Source organism: Motacilla alba, chromosome 1 (genome assembly GCF_015832195.1).
Source record: "Motacilla alba alba isolate MOTALB_02 chromosome 1, Motacilla_alba_V1.0_pri, whole genome shotgun sequence".
Classification (NCBI taxonomy): Eukaryota; Metazoa; Chordata; class Aves; order Passeriformes; family Motacillidae; genus Motacilla; species Motacilla alba.
The window spans coordinates 54,658,552-54,671,915 of NC_052016.1; the positions used below are offsets into that span (position 1 = coordinate 54,658,552).

Below are 13,364 nucleotides of genomic sequence, written 5' to 3' on the forward strand. Positions count from 1 at the left end.
TGAAATACTGAAATTATTTTAAGAGCTTGAAATAGTCACATTTTAAAACTATATATAAATATTAGTAATGGGAAATTTTGAATGAAAATAGCCCAGATGTCATAGTGGTTTAGCAAAAAGGTCAAAATCATCTGAGCTTTATAGTAATATTTGAATAAATCATCACTTTCACAGATATAGGATGTCGAGTATGTTCAAAGATGGAGAAGGCCATCTTGAGCAGAGGTGCGGATGTCTGTGGATTAAGAGTTTGGCACTGTATTTTATCTTTAATGGTTAAACTTTTAAAATAGTGCACTGAAAACTGTTTGAAAAAGACAGGAATAGAAGATTGTACTGTGAAAACTGTCAAAATATATTAATTATTTATCAGAATTAATTATTTTAAAATGTGTTAGTGATGGGCTAGCAAGTTGATTCTTTATTCCCCAAGGTTAAGGTAAAATCAAAAAAGGAACTGATACTGTAAATTTCATCTTGGCAGACTGAAATTGTTTTTTGACAGTCCTGCATCTTAATGTGACTATGCAGGGAAAGTGCTGTCAACTTTTTAAAATTATGGAACAAACTCTGAAATTTTGAATGTATCTAACTCATTAAGGTACACAGAACTGTGCCTTTTGTAAATGGTTATTTAAAGAGGTGGTTTGACTAGTTTACCTTATTGAATGGTGTTATGTAGCAGAGCTTAACAGAACTCAGTTATCACTTGTGTGGAAAAAAAATGAATTGTCATGTTACTGTGTAATTGACTTGCTTAAAAATGAACAATAAATTTAATAAAATAAAGTCATTGTCTTGTTTTTTATCTTAGTGTTCTGTTTAAATTTGGATGGTATACTTGAGTAGTTTTGAAGAATTCTATTTGTTAAATTAATTTTAGGTAATACAGTCTTAGTTACATTAGTGTCAGTTCTTATGTTTCTAATTTGAAAGTTCTCCCTTACTCTGATTCCATTAATACAGGTGGCAAAATGTTATTACCTATGAGTTCTCTCAAGGTTTTGCTTAACATTTTAAAGCTTAAGGTGAGACTGTTTAACTTTTAAAAATACTAAATGATGGTTTTATGTTATTAGTTTTGGTTGGTTTCACCTTACTGCAATCAGTATTTTCTTAGATTTTTGGCAAGTTAATGTAGAAACAGACAGTTAAGTGAGAAATTTTGATGAGGTAAAATCTGGTTTCTTAATGGGATTTGTTGAAAGCAATGATGTTCACATTATCAAATACTTGAATAAGTAAATAAAGGACCTCTTTACTGTCAAAGAGTAAGGCAAATTTGTTCTCATTTTTTTTGTACCAGGGCCACAGCCATCTCTGGGAGTTAGTTTTGGAACGCCATTCGGCTCAGGTATTGGCACTGGCTTGCAATCAAGTGGCTTAGGTTCTTCAAGCCTTGGAGGTACACTTTAACTTTTCTAATCTTTCCTTGAATTATTGTACCGCACAGCTGAATCTCTTGCAAACCTTGAACTCCACTAAGAGGATGATCTGTTTCAGGGAAGGACCTTACGGTTTGGCAGGTCTTTGCTTTCCAGGCTTCTTCCTGCCTTGCAGAAGGAGTTGCTAGGGCTAGGCCATTGTAGTGAAACGCCAAGATGAACAGGATTGGGTAATCACAGAGAGGTTGTGCTCTAAAAGCTAGGGAAGGATATCAAGTGTGTTAGAACTACAACTTGACTGAATTTTACCTATATGAAAGTTAGGCATGAGACATTAGATCACACTGTAGATAATCCGTGGAAGTTTTTCACCTTTTAACTATAGGGACTCATTTCTGCTTGTATTAAGAATAAATGTTAAAAAGTTACTGTAGTTCTGTGATCCTGAAATCTTTTTGCTTTAGCACTCACTCTGTGCCTCAGTGCTGAGGCGGGGAAAAAATCTCTCCCCCAGCTGAAAAAGCAGCATGTGAAAGTGAGGGAAAAATACTTATCAAAATGTTAATAGCGCTGATGGGGACTGTATTCCAGTACACATGACTGTGAAAACGTAGGTGATAAAAAAAAATCAAAAATAACATAGACCTTTTATTTTAAATTTAATGTGTTCTCAGCACTAGAGCTACAGAGAGAATTTAAGTGAGTAGCAGAATCTAATCAGCGTGAAAATTTCCTGGCTATATAAGTCTGGGTTCCTACAGATAGTAATGTCTTCTGAAGCTTTTGTAAGATCTGCAAAGAAAATTGTTACGTCTGCTGAGCACAAACATAACGTGGTTTTTCTTGTTACATCCTCCCTTCTCTGCAGCCTCAGTCCCCATTCCTACATTTTACCTATTGGCTGAACATATGAGTCAGTGTTGTAGTGAAACTAATTAAGCATCTGATTATTGGGAAGATGTCTGAGTATTGGGAAGATGATGTAACCTGGACATTACATGAGCTTTACTTTTAATAATCATCTTAAAATACCTTTATATCTACCAGTGTCCCTTCTCATCAGATTTTAAGTGTTTTCAGATAAAAGAAAATCTGTATACCTAAAGAAGAAAAAACTGAAAATAATGTGCTAAAAGGAAATTACTTTGGAATAACCAGTTTTTTTCCTGCAATGTTTTAAATGCCTTAAAAAAACAATACAAAATTCTTCCATTTCTGCTGAAAAGGTTGTAGACTAAAGATTGCTCACCAGTCTTACATATGTAAATAAATGAACATTCCAGCTGCTTTTAGTTTTGTCCAAAAAACCTGACTTGTATTCTCTTTTTTTTCCTAGCTCTCTGCCTAGGAAGGTATTTGCTTGCATCATTAATTTGCAAAATGTCTTAACAAATCCATAAGACTCTATGATAGAAGCAAATGTAGAAGAATAAATACATACCTGCAAAATAGCCTGTATGTGTGTTTTTGGAAACAAATTGGCTGAATGATAAGTTTGTTTGGGATTTTAATCTTAGGGATTTGGGTTTTTGAACAGGACAGTTTCTTGTGTATGCTCTGCAAGTGCTGTTTTAATTGGGGAAATTTGCTCTCTTTCCTTGATTAATGTTCTGTGTACTTTGGCAGTGATAAATGGAGCCTTTTACATTAAAGTATATAAATTATTAGCATAGATCCTATGCTTTGTTAAATATTTTCAGACACCTTGCTTGATCATTGGTTATGAATTTCAACCTAGATATGACAAAAGAGTGTGTCATTTAAATGAACTGTCTTACATGGAAATGATACTTGTCATTACCTACCCTTAATTTGACTTTAAAATCTCTGCTGCTCCAGATAGTGTGTTCAGTTCTTACTGGTTTTAAAATCTCAAAAATATTTCTGTAAAGGAATGGTAAAGTTTCAGTTTGCAGTAAATAAAAGGATTATTTTTCCTCACTTGAAACTTAAGATTGGAGCATGATTTCCTCAAACATAAATACAAATACTGTTTTCTTTTTGAAAACCTGAGACAGCCAAAATCAGAGTATATAGTGTTCTTATAGTTTCTGCTGTCTGGCCTCTATTTCAAATATCAATTTACTTTTCCTTCAGAGTGACCTCATATTAATAACACAATTTGAAACCTTAAAAAATTTGTATTATGAAATTATGAATATCAGTTGCAAAATCAACAGAATTAAATTTTGTCACAGCTATACATTTAAGGCTGCCCTTTAATGATGACTTTTCACATTAAATATTGTGAAATTTGTTTCTATTCTCTATTTAAACTATTTTGTAGTTTCCTAGATAAAGCTGATCCCTAATGACCTGGGAGGGGAATGACTCTAAAATAAGCCAAGTGTAAACAGAAGAAAATGCTTTTACTCTGTTTTAAGCATAATTCTTTTTTCTAGAGTTGTAGATGAAGATTGTGACTTTCTTTAATAAGTCATGTAACTTGTATCTGAAATTTCTTAGTTTTGGCTCATTTGGTTACTGTTTCCTGCCAATTTAACAGCAATTCAATATAAATTTCTTAAACTCTGATAGTTCACACTACTTGTTATGATAATTTTTCCTTTACTCAGTGTTGGATTTTGAAGGTAGTATTTTTCTCAATGCTTTTCAGTTTGCACTGTTTTCTTAACACAATGCTGTGTCAAGGATAAATACTCTTCAGACAATAATCTCAGGAGTATTTGTTTACCAAATAATGTTTAGAATTATGTTTGGGTTTAGAATTCTCACCTAAAACCTTTGTGTCTTTAATTGCTGTGTCTGTAATTTTTTTTTGTTGTTGTTGTTGTATGTCTTTACTATTATTCTACTAGGATTTGGAAGTAGCTCTGCCTTTGGAAGTAGTGCCACAGGAGCATCATCATTTGGGTTTGGAACTTCAAGTAAACCATCTGGAAGTCTAAGTGCAGGTTGGTTTGTTTCTTTTGAATTCAAAAATCAAGTTTATCTTAAAGCAAATCTTATAATCAAATTGCTGCACTCCAAGAAATTGATTGTTTAAACTTGCAAGTGTATATCACTATTAACATAACTATTTACTTGCTAGAGACACATTTTCTGGTAAGTTTTTGGGTTCTGTTAAATGTCTCCTATGTAGACAGTATTGACTGAGCATTAATGTTTCCCATTTCATGGTGTCTGACCTAGTTAAGGGTGGAAGCAGATCAGATGCAGCCTCATACACAGAAGAGCAGTTGTCACTTGAATGCATTGGTATCAGTTACTGATTGAAATTAGCATATAAATTAGTGGCAAATATACTAGTAATTTGACTTTAATAAAGTTAGAATTATTTTCTGGAATCCCAGCAGTTTCCTTAAAAATGTATAAGTGCTCACTATATTTGAACAGCAAGTTATATGTATTGTATCTCTGTGTATATATTCATAATTCATTTTATTGACTACTTTGAAAACATTTCTGTGGCAATTGAACTACACAGTACTCATTTAGCTATTTTGGTTTCATTTTTTCGGAGGTGATAAAATATGGATGCTATTGCACCTTGACTCAGAAGTCTGAAATACAGCTGCCATCCCTATTTACCTTTCAAATAGGAGTGATAGCTTAGTAAGTTACTACTAAGCAAAAAACTTCTATAGTCTGTCTTGCAGTCTTTTTTCAATGGTACATTGAAGGAGAATCATGTCTCAAGAAAAATGTTTGATCAACTGCTATTAAAAGAAAACAGAATTTTGCTGGTATTTACTAGAAATGAATTGTACTATTTGTATTCTGGATTCTCCTTGGTTAGTGATGAGTTGCTAGGCCTGTGAAGTACTTTAAGCTTTGCATTATAAGGTGGAAATGGCTCACTGAGTTGGCTGTGTAACATTCATGAATATTAACAGCCTAGTAGGTTCTTGATGGAGCTCTTTACAGTATCTGGTGTCCAAACATCAGCCTTCTTTTACTTAGCTCTTAATATGAGAAACAATTGGAAGACTTACACTGCTTATGGTTTTATCTTGTAGCCTATTGTTCCTGAGTCTATATTAAATAATAGTGCAGCATCTAAAGCTGCTGGATTACAAAGTTAATAGTTTAGTTTTTAACATTTTTAACATATTAAAATAGAATTACAGAACTGCTTGTATGGATGTGTGTCCATCACTAAAGTATCAAGCCAAAATAAATAACAAGTCTGTCTTAGCTATGTTGGTGGTGTGCAGAGGCAACTTAGATACTGTTTCCCTCAACCAAGACTTTGTCATGGAGTCAGTGCCATCAGTCTCTTTTGCAAATGAAGGGATTGCACCCAATAAAATGAAGATGGTCAATTACCTCAGAAGAGTCTCAGCTACAGAAAGTAGCTGAATAAAACCAGGTGAAATGTAATTTCTGTCATTTTTTGCTTAGAAAATCAAGTGGTCATTAAATCCTTATGTGGATGGGTTGTGGAATAGGAACCACTATTAAAAATTTGGGAGCCCAGAAACACTAACTTTTACCTTCTATATCCAAAGCCTTATGTCATATAGCATCTGGATTGCATATGATCTCTAATTGAATTGAGAGTGTATAAATGTGTATAAATGGCTTTGAATGATAGCTGAGGCTGTCTAGGTTATATTTACTTCTTTTAAATTTGTTGTGTCCTGTTTCTTAGGTATCATTTACAGGATCCTGAAAGCATATTCTGGTTTATCTTACAGTATAATGGTTGCATCTTGTTTCTGAATCTGTTTCTTTGAAAAAGCTAAGAAAGTGGGGTGGATATGGGTTATGGAATTCACTGTTGTTGCTGCTTGGGTTTAGATATGAGCAGTTAAGTATTTTCCCAGACTAATGTGTCTGGGAACACTAGGTAAGTGTGTGTTCCAACACACACTGTTTCAGGATGCTTAGGCTGCCCCAGCTCTCCTCCATAGATTTTCCATCAGTTTGATCTTACCTTAAAACTATAATTATAGATCCCCAAATTAGTTCTGTCAAGTGTTTGATTTTATAAGTTAGGTTTAATTGCTTTAAAAGATGCAGAAATGCTTGTATTAATGCTCTTCTCCATTTCACTTTGTGTTTGAGGAGAAAATTCTGAGTCCTCTGACAGTCTTTGAGCATCTTCTAATAGGAAATTTGGCTTGGTCCAGGAATGGTGGGTGTGTTCATCAGCAGATGAAAAGCAGAGCAGCTTCAGTCTCCTTGCAGTTTCCTTAGTGGACACAGTTGTGAGATGGAACAGTGTCTCAGGCGACCCTCTGAAACACACAGAGAAACTCTAGAAAGCTGACTCCAAAACAAGTCCCATTTAATTCCTACTCTTACTCATTTAATGGCAAACAGAATGCTGATGTTAGTGGGCTATTGTAAAGGACGTTAAGACTCTCAGAGTAATGGGAAAAGGAAAAAAATCACCATTGAATTTATTTAACAATTTAATAAAATGTTAAGAGGAAGGGGAGTGTTCAAACACAATTTTTGTGAAAGCAGATGCTAAATATACTTTAAAGATCTGAGTTGAAAATTCTTGTTGGAGACTTATTTTTATTGAAGAATTGGAGCCTCAGTAAACTAGATAAGAGATAATCAAGTGGGATCATGGCTGTATGCACTCATACTGCTGAAAAATAGACCTTAATATAATCTGTGAGCAATAATCAAGTGGGATCATGGCTGTATGCACTCATACTGCTGAAAAATAGACCTTAATATAATCTGTGAGCAGCTTTTAGATAGAGAGGCTGTAATAAATCAGTCAATCTGTTCTTGAAATACTTTTTGATCTAGAGCACCCATTGTGGTATGGGAGATGAAAGCAGGAATGGATTGCCATCTGATGAACTGCTGTTTCTCCCTGTAATACTAAAATTACCCAAAAAATGCTGTTGTGGGGAGGTGTGTACTCACCTTTGGCTTACTGAGCTAAAGGGCTGACAGAAGCAGAGATGCACAAGCCCAGTGAATAAAGTGTGATCATAACACCATTTGGGGAGATGTGAGGTTGTGTCCTTGAAGGGCAGGTTGTCATTTGATTCCTGAAAATCACTGTTCACTCATAAATAATACTAATTTCAGCAAGGACATTGTTGATCACATTGTAGCTATGGTGCAAGACTTTGTGAGTCTTCCATCTAAACTGAGCTATTCTGTAACTGAGTGTCTTTTTTTGCAACAGGAATAAGACTCAATGAATATCTTGTTTCAGTTTATCTTGAAGATTTTTCATTTGAGTGTTCAGCTTTAGGATTTGGTTTACTTCTAATGAAACTTGGTACTTTGGCCTTGTTATGCTGCCATGACAGGAGAAAACCATACAGATGAATTTCACATCTGCCTTTGTATACTTTTATGGCTGCCCTTAATGTCACTTCTAACATAACTATTACTTTCCAAGATATATTTAAATTAATAAGCATGTTCTCAGTCTTCTATCCCATAGTTTTTGCATCTCCTATTGTAATATTACTCAAAGTGTAGCCTTCCTTACCTGCATGCTTCAAAATAATCCCTCCATCTAGAAGCAGCAAGGTGGAGGTAATTGATGAACACTTTACTCTTGCCTACTGAACTCCTGACACTACAGGTCACATGCAGCTTTATTATGAATGGCATTCATGATGTTTTCTGTGGGAAGTGATGTTTGCCTGTTATCTCACATACATGAAGTAAAAAGGGAGCTTTTTTTCCTTCATGAGACTCCCTGATCCTTAGGTGGGATTCAGAGTTGTCAGGGAAATGGAGTAATAACACTTGAATGTGTTTCACCCCTTACATCCTAGCATGAGAGACAAATTAGCCCACAAAATTTAGACAAGACTCAAATGACCACTGTCATTAGTCACACTCTAGATTTGCACAATCATTACACTGACAATGAGTTCTATGCGGGCAACTGCATGCTGTACTGGGATGTTGATAATTAATTTTCTTGACAAGATGATGTGTGTAACCCAAGTCCAGACATTGCAGGAGGAAGAGTTTCATGTTAGGTTTTGAAGTAGTTCTTAATGCAGAGTGTCAGTAACAACTGAGAGAACAGAAGACATCAGGCTTGTGAGAGCTACTTTAGGATTCTGATGAGACAGCCAGTTGGGCTTTTATTTCTGTACTCCAAAAAATATTTTAGGCATTGAGTTGAAGATACTGATGTGACTGAAGGATTACTTGAACTGTCTGCTAGAGAACTAATGAGGCAATATGAAGTAATGCATACTGAGAATATACTCTTTCTTGATTGTGAACCAGTCCCATTTTTTAAATTGTTTGCAGGTTTTCATAAACAACTTGTATGAAGCTCTTTGTTAAAATCTGAACTTGCTCGTGTCTTATTATTTTGTGGTCTCTTGAGACAATAAAAAGTGAAGTTATGAATTCTGCTTCTTAAAGTAATCTTTGAGATATTTCTAGCATTCTCTAATAGTTGCAATTATTATCTAAGTTGATTATGCATAATTGAAACAAATTTATAACAGAAAGTGAAATGAGTTAGTGTTACTGTTGCTGGAAACTGTAGGGGGACTTTTTCCAACTGATCTTGTTTCACAGCTGCGCCATATGTTCAGTTTGTTTACCTTGATAGAAGAGGGTAGAGGAGTTAAAATAGCACAATTTGCTCAGCCAGTCATGCAGTTTTTCCAAAGCTTTGTTTCCAGTGCTGTTTTTCAGTTTGTCATAAGGGGTATTTTTAAATACAAACAGTCTGGCAAAGATTTTTTTGAGCTTTTTCTGCCTCACATTTGAGGTGTGGTCTGTGCCACGTATGTAGGAAGGAGAGTGAGCACTCCAACTCCAGCTTTGCCATTTCTCTGCTGTGAGTGAAGTGAATGGTCCATGGTCCACCTGTACCTGCTGCCTTCCCTCCCACCTTAGGAGTGCACCTCATGTTTATGTGGAGAACTTGAGGAATTGTGCTTCTTCTGTTGTACGATTTCAGTGGGACTTTTGTGTGCTACTCTTCTATGGGTAGTGGTATTATGACTATGACTATGACTCGTGATTTAGGATATGATTGTTGCACTCACTGCAGTAGTCTCTGTTAGTGCTGCATTATCCAAGTTGCCATGGCAAGTCCAAGTGCTCTAGCCATGTGATTTACCATTGTTGATCCATGTTGGTATAAAGTGTTACAGCTGCCGGTAATAAAGTGGCTGGTGGTAAAAACTTCAAGGAGAACAAATTTACAATCCTGATATAACTGATGTTTTAAAATATTTTTCCCTCCCCTATAAGGCTTTGGGAGCTCGACTACATCTGGGTTTAACTTCAGCAATCCTGGCATCACAGCATCAGCTGGCCTGACGTTCGGGGTGTCTAATCCTGCATCTGCAGGCTTTGGGACAGGAGGGCAACTTCTTCAGCTGAAGAAACCTCCAGCTGGAAACAAGCGAGGGAAAAGATAGGCACCCTTTTTAGGGAGGGGGAAGCGCATCAACTTTCTTCATCTGAAAAGTCTATTTTTGTAGATTGATACATTAATTAAATTGCATCCCAGGAGATTTATAAAACTTTTGCTACTTTTCCCTAGTGAAATCATATTGAACAGCTATTTTCTTGTGAATAGAAACCCGTTTATGTATTTTTATTTTGGGCCCTAGTTTTAGAAATGTTCTATACTGCATTATTATTAAAGAATCTTGTAAAATCATCTATTTAACCTAATGTTAGTAGCAGAATATTTTTTGTTAATAAGCTTTATACCATATGAATATATGCATATTTGTTTTTTTGTACAGATAAAATATATTCTAGTACAAATACTAGAGTTCATATCTTCTGTTCCTGGATATGGCCTTTAAATCTACTTCAGGGTGTTTTTGTGTATATGGATGTAAATATATACAGTACAGTGCACACATCTGTGTGTATGTATGTGTATATATATATGTATAAAACACATATGTGCATACCTTCCCCCATAGACAGATCTCCTTTTCTTTGTGTGTTGTTTCTCCATGTTGTCCTGTGGTACCATATCTTGATGTTCCTAAGAATTTCAAATAGTGGGTCCCAGGCTGTGTCATCATTGCTCCTGTGTTTTGTTGTTTAAAACCAGCTGAAATACGTTTACTATTTCATAAAGTTTGGTAAATAGTGATTAGTAGCTGTTTTGGTTTTTTTAACCTTTTTCTTGGCCCATTTAGCAGCCAACTCTAAAGAAGAATCGGAGATTTTGACACAGACATTTCATAGGTAATGTTCCCAAACTGTTGGATTTTTTTTCTCCTGAGCTGAAGAGTAGGGCACTGCTGGATTCAGCTGAAAGCTCGGGATGCCACAAAGTCTGTGTGCAAACAGGAGCTGTCAGGCTGGATGAGCTTTTCCCTGCATTTGAGAGAGATAAAATGCACTGTCCTAATGGAAACCCAAATTAAGTGTTACAAGGTTGCTTTATAAGCTTCTCTTCAGCACTGCCTTAAAAGCAGTTGGGCATCTGCTTTTAAACAAGGTGTAGTACAGTAACCTGCTGTTCAAGAACAGAGGAGGAAAATGATGTAATTTGAAGGTTAAAGCTATTGCAGCAGTAGTTTATGAATCTTACATACTGTAACATCATAGCTTGTTGTTCTGCATCTCCAATTTGGTGTGCACTAGGAATATCCAGGAAAATATCTTAAGGAGGAAATAATAGATCAATTGATTCTTTGCAAATAATGATACTAGGTTGATGTGTGAGCATGAAACTTTGGAGCCAAGTTGATTTTATGTAGAGGTTTTGTCATTGGCTTTCTATTGTTAAAATATTACTACCATTTTGTATGTTTTGGAAGTGTCTGCATTCAGCAGTGATTGCTCTTTGACAAATGTTTGGTTTGTCACTTATTCTGATAAAATTAAGGGAAACTGAGCACAGAATTCTTCACTTTTGTACTTGTATGTTATTGCATCTTTGTGAGCAGTCTCTTAGGAAGGGATATGTGTTTTTTTAATGTCACAGAAAAATAAAGCTTATGGTTTATTTTGATTTCAACCTGTTTTTAAACTTTTACTGGGCTGCAGTCAAAACTGTAATGTTTGTATTTCTTTGTTACTGCTTTTTTTAATAGTTAATATGTTAAACCACTGGACTCTTATAATGTATTAATTTGTGAAACTAATTCTAAATGTGTACTGTTTGTCCATATGTGCAACTTAACCATTGTGCAAACAATAAAACAATAATGCTGTGATCCTTGTAATACATACTTGCCTATCTGAGAGATCATTTCCTGTCATTCTCCTACATTATAGGAGAAACAAAAACTTCATTGGCTAATATGTAGAACTGTTCTTCCTAGAATGCATATAGTGCAGAATTGTTCTTGCTGAGGTTAGGGCCTTGATCCTGGATTGAAAATGTGGACGGAGAGGGGGTAAAGGGAGGTATTATATTGTGGGGTTGTCTAGAATTTCTTCACTGCACAATGTAAGCCTGGATCATGGTGTAATGTAACACAGCACTAGGAACGGCTCTGTAAATTGGAAAACAGTCTGAGCCTCCTGGGTACCTGTGCTCTGCTTGTTTTCCAGTTAAACAGCAGTTATGTCCTTAATTTAGCCTAAGCGAAAAAGTGATTATATAATAGAATAATCATGTATAGTAGTACAAACAAAAGTCAAAATAGGATTGGAAATAATTATATTCCCAGACTGCTACTTGTATGGTTGAATTTAGCCATGATTTTTGGGGATCAGCATTGTAGACATCGTTTCAAATTATTTTTCACCCCAATTTAAAGATGTGTTAATATGATTAGAGTGTAATATACAAATGCATTCAAGGTTTGCCTTGGTTTTCTTCAAAGCAGGTTAAGAAGCTGACCTATATTTAAACACCATGAAATTAAGTCTAGATTATCTGTTCTGTAAAGAAAGAAAAGTCTGGTCTGGAAGAAGGTTGAAGTCCACGTGGAAGATATGGTTTTCTGTTAGTTTGTTCCTTGTACAGCTGTGGTATGAATTTATGTATGTGACCTCTTTCTTTTACTAGAAGTAACTTTGTTTTTCCTTCAGCATTCTCCCTACAATGAAGACAGCAGAAGGGAAAGAGCTGTGCCTTAGATTACTTGGTTCAGGAACCTCTTTCTTTGTGCTTGCGTGTGTCTCTGTTTCTGTCAAATCAGTTAGGTAGATACTCCACTTAGCTACTTATTTCTTGTGGATTGTGAGGTTGGAGATTGAAATAAGGTGGAGTGGGTCAGAGTTTATGCATCTTCCTCACCACAAAAAAAATCCAAATTCAGCTACACTCCCTCCATCTACATGTTCCTAACATAACTGCAGTTTGGATCATGATTGCATTTATAGCATATTTTTTTTTAAAAATTGAAAGAAGGTTGAATAAAATTGAAGGTTCAAGAATGCAGCTTTAGTGGCCTTTCCCCCCCGTCTGATGTCAGTGATAATTCTTGAGTTATTTCCACTCCACTACTCATGAGAACAGTAGAAATAATCCAGTCAGTCATGCCAGCTCAGTTATGTTACTGCTTATACCTGGAATATGTCAGCAGAAGCACCTTGTAGATTCTAAATGAGAAATTAAGAGTAGCTGTCAGTACCATAGAGTGTAAATGCCTTATGCTCTATAAGAAGTTTGTTTCCCTTCAAACTTTTTCAAATTTCTAAGAACAAAGGACTATCTACGTGCAAAAATTTCCAGCAATAAATGATGTAGTGTGGGGATTGTGCTGTCAGGCTCTTTCTCTCTTCCCTCTCATTCAGTACCTTCCAGCACTGTGGCTGCTGTCTCCAGACACTGATGGATGGTTAAAGTATCATGGGCATTGACTGGTATGGATTCTCATGGAAATGGGCACCTGGGTTTGGGGAGGGGCATGACACGGAGTTGATGCCTGCAGCGGCTCTGGAAGACTGCGGTTACCCACTGTGACAGTGTCCATGGAGCTCCAGCACAGCTGTGACATTCCATCTCCACTCACCCAGGCTGGTAGGTTCCTTGAAAGGAGAATGGAAGTGTGACGGGGATGAAGGGTGGGGAGAGGTGAGGGGATGTAAGGCACAAGGCTTACTGCTGTGAATGGCATAACTTTAATTAAA

At 35.8% G+C, this 13,364-nt stretch overlaps 1 protein-coding gene across 2 annotated transcripts in view; it reads left to right on the top strand.

Moving 5' to 3' along the window:
- The window catches only part of NUP58 (nucleoporin 58), a 36,456-nt gene extending 24,946 nt beyond the window's left edge, over window positions 1-11,510 (top strand). For both annotated transcript variants that reach the window (XM_038128656.1, XM_038128645.1), the window contains exons 14-16: window positions 1,307-1,405; window positions 4,205-4,300; window positions 9,561-11,510. In XM_038128656.1, coding sequence (XP_037984584.1) covers window positions 1,307-1,405; window positions 4,205-4,300; window positions 9,561-9,730 — 365 coding nt within the window. In that variant the 3' untranslated portion in view covers window positions 9,731-11,510. The remainder of the gene's footprint in view (window positions 1-1,306; window positions 1,406-4,204; window positions 4,301-9,560) is intronic.
- The last annotated feature ends 1,854 nt before the right edge of the window (window positions 11,511-13,364 follow it).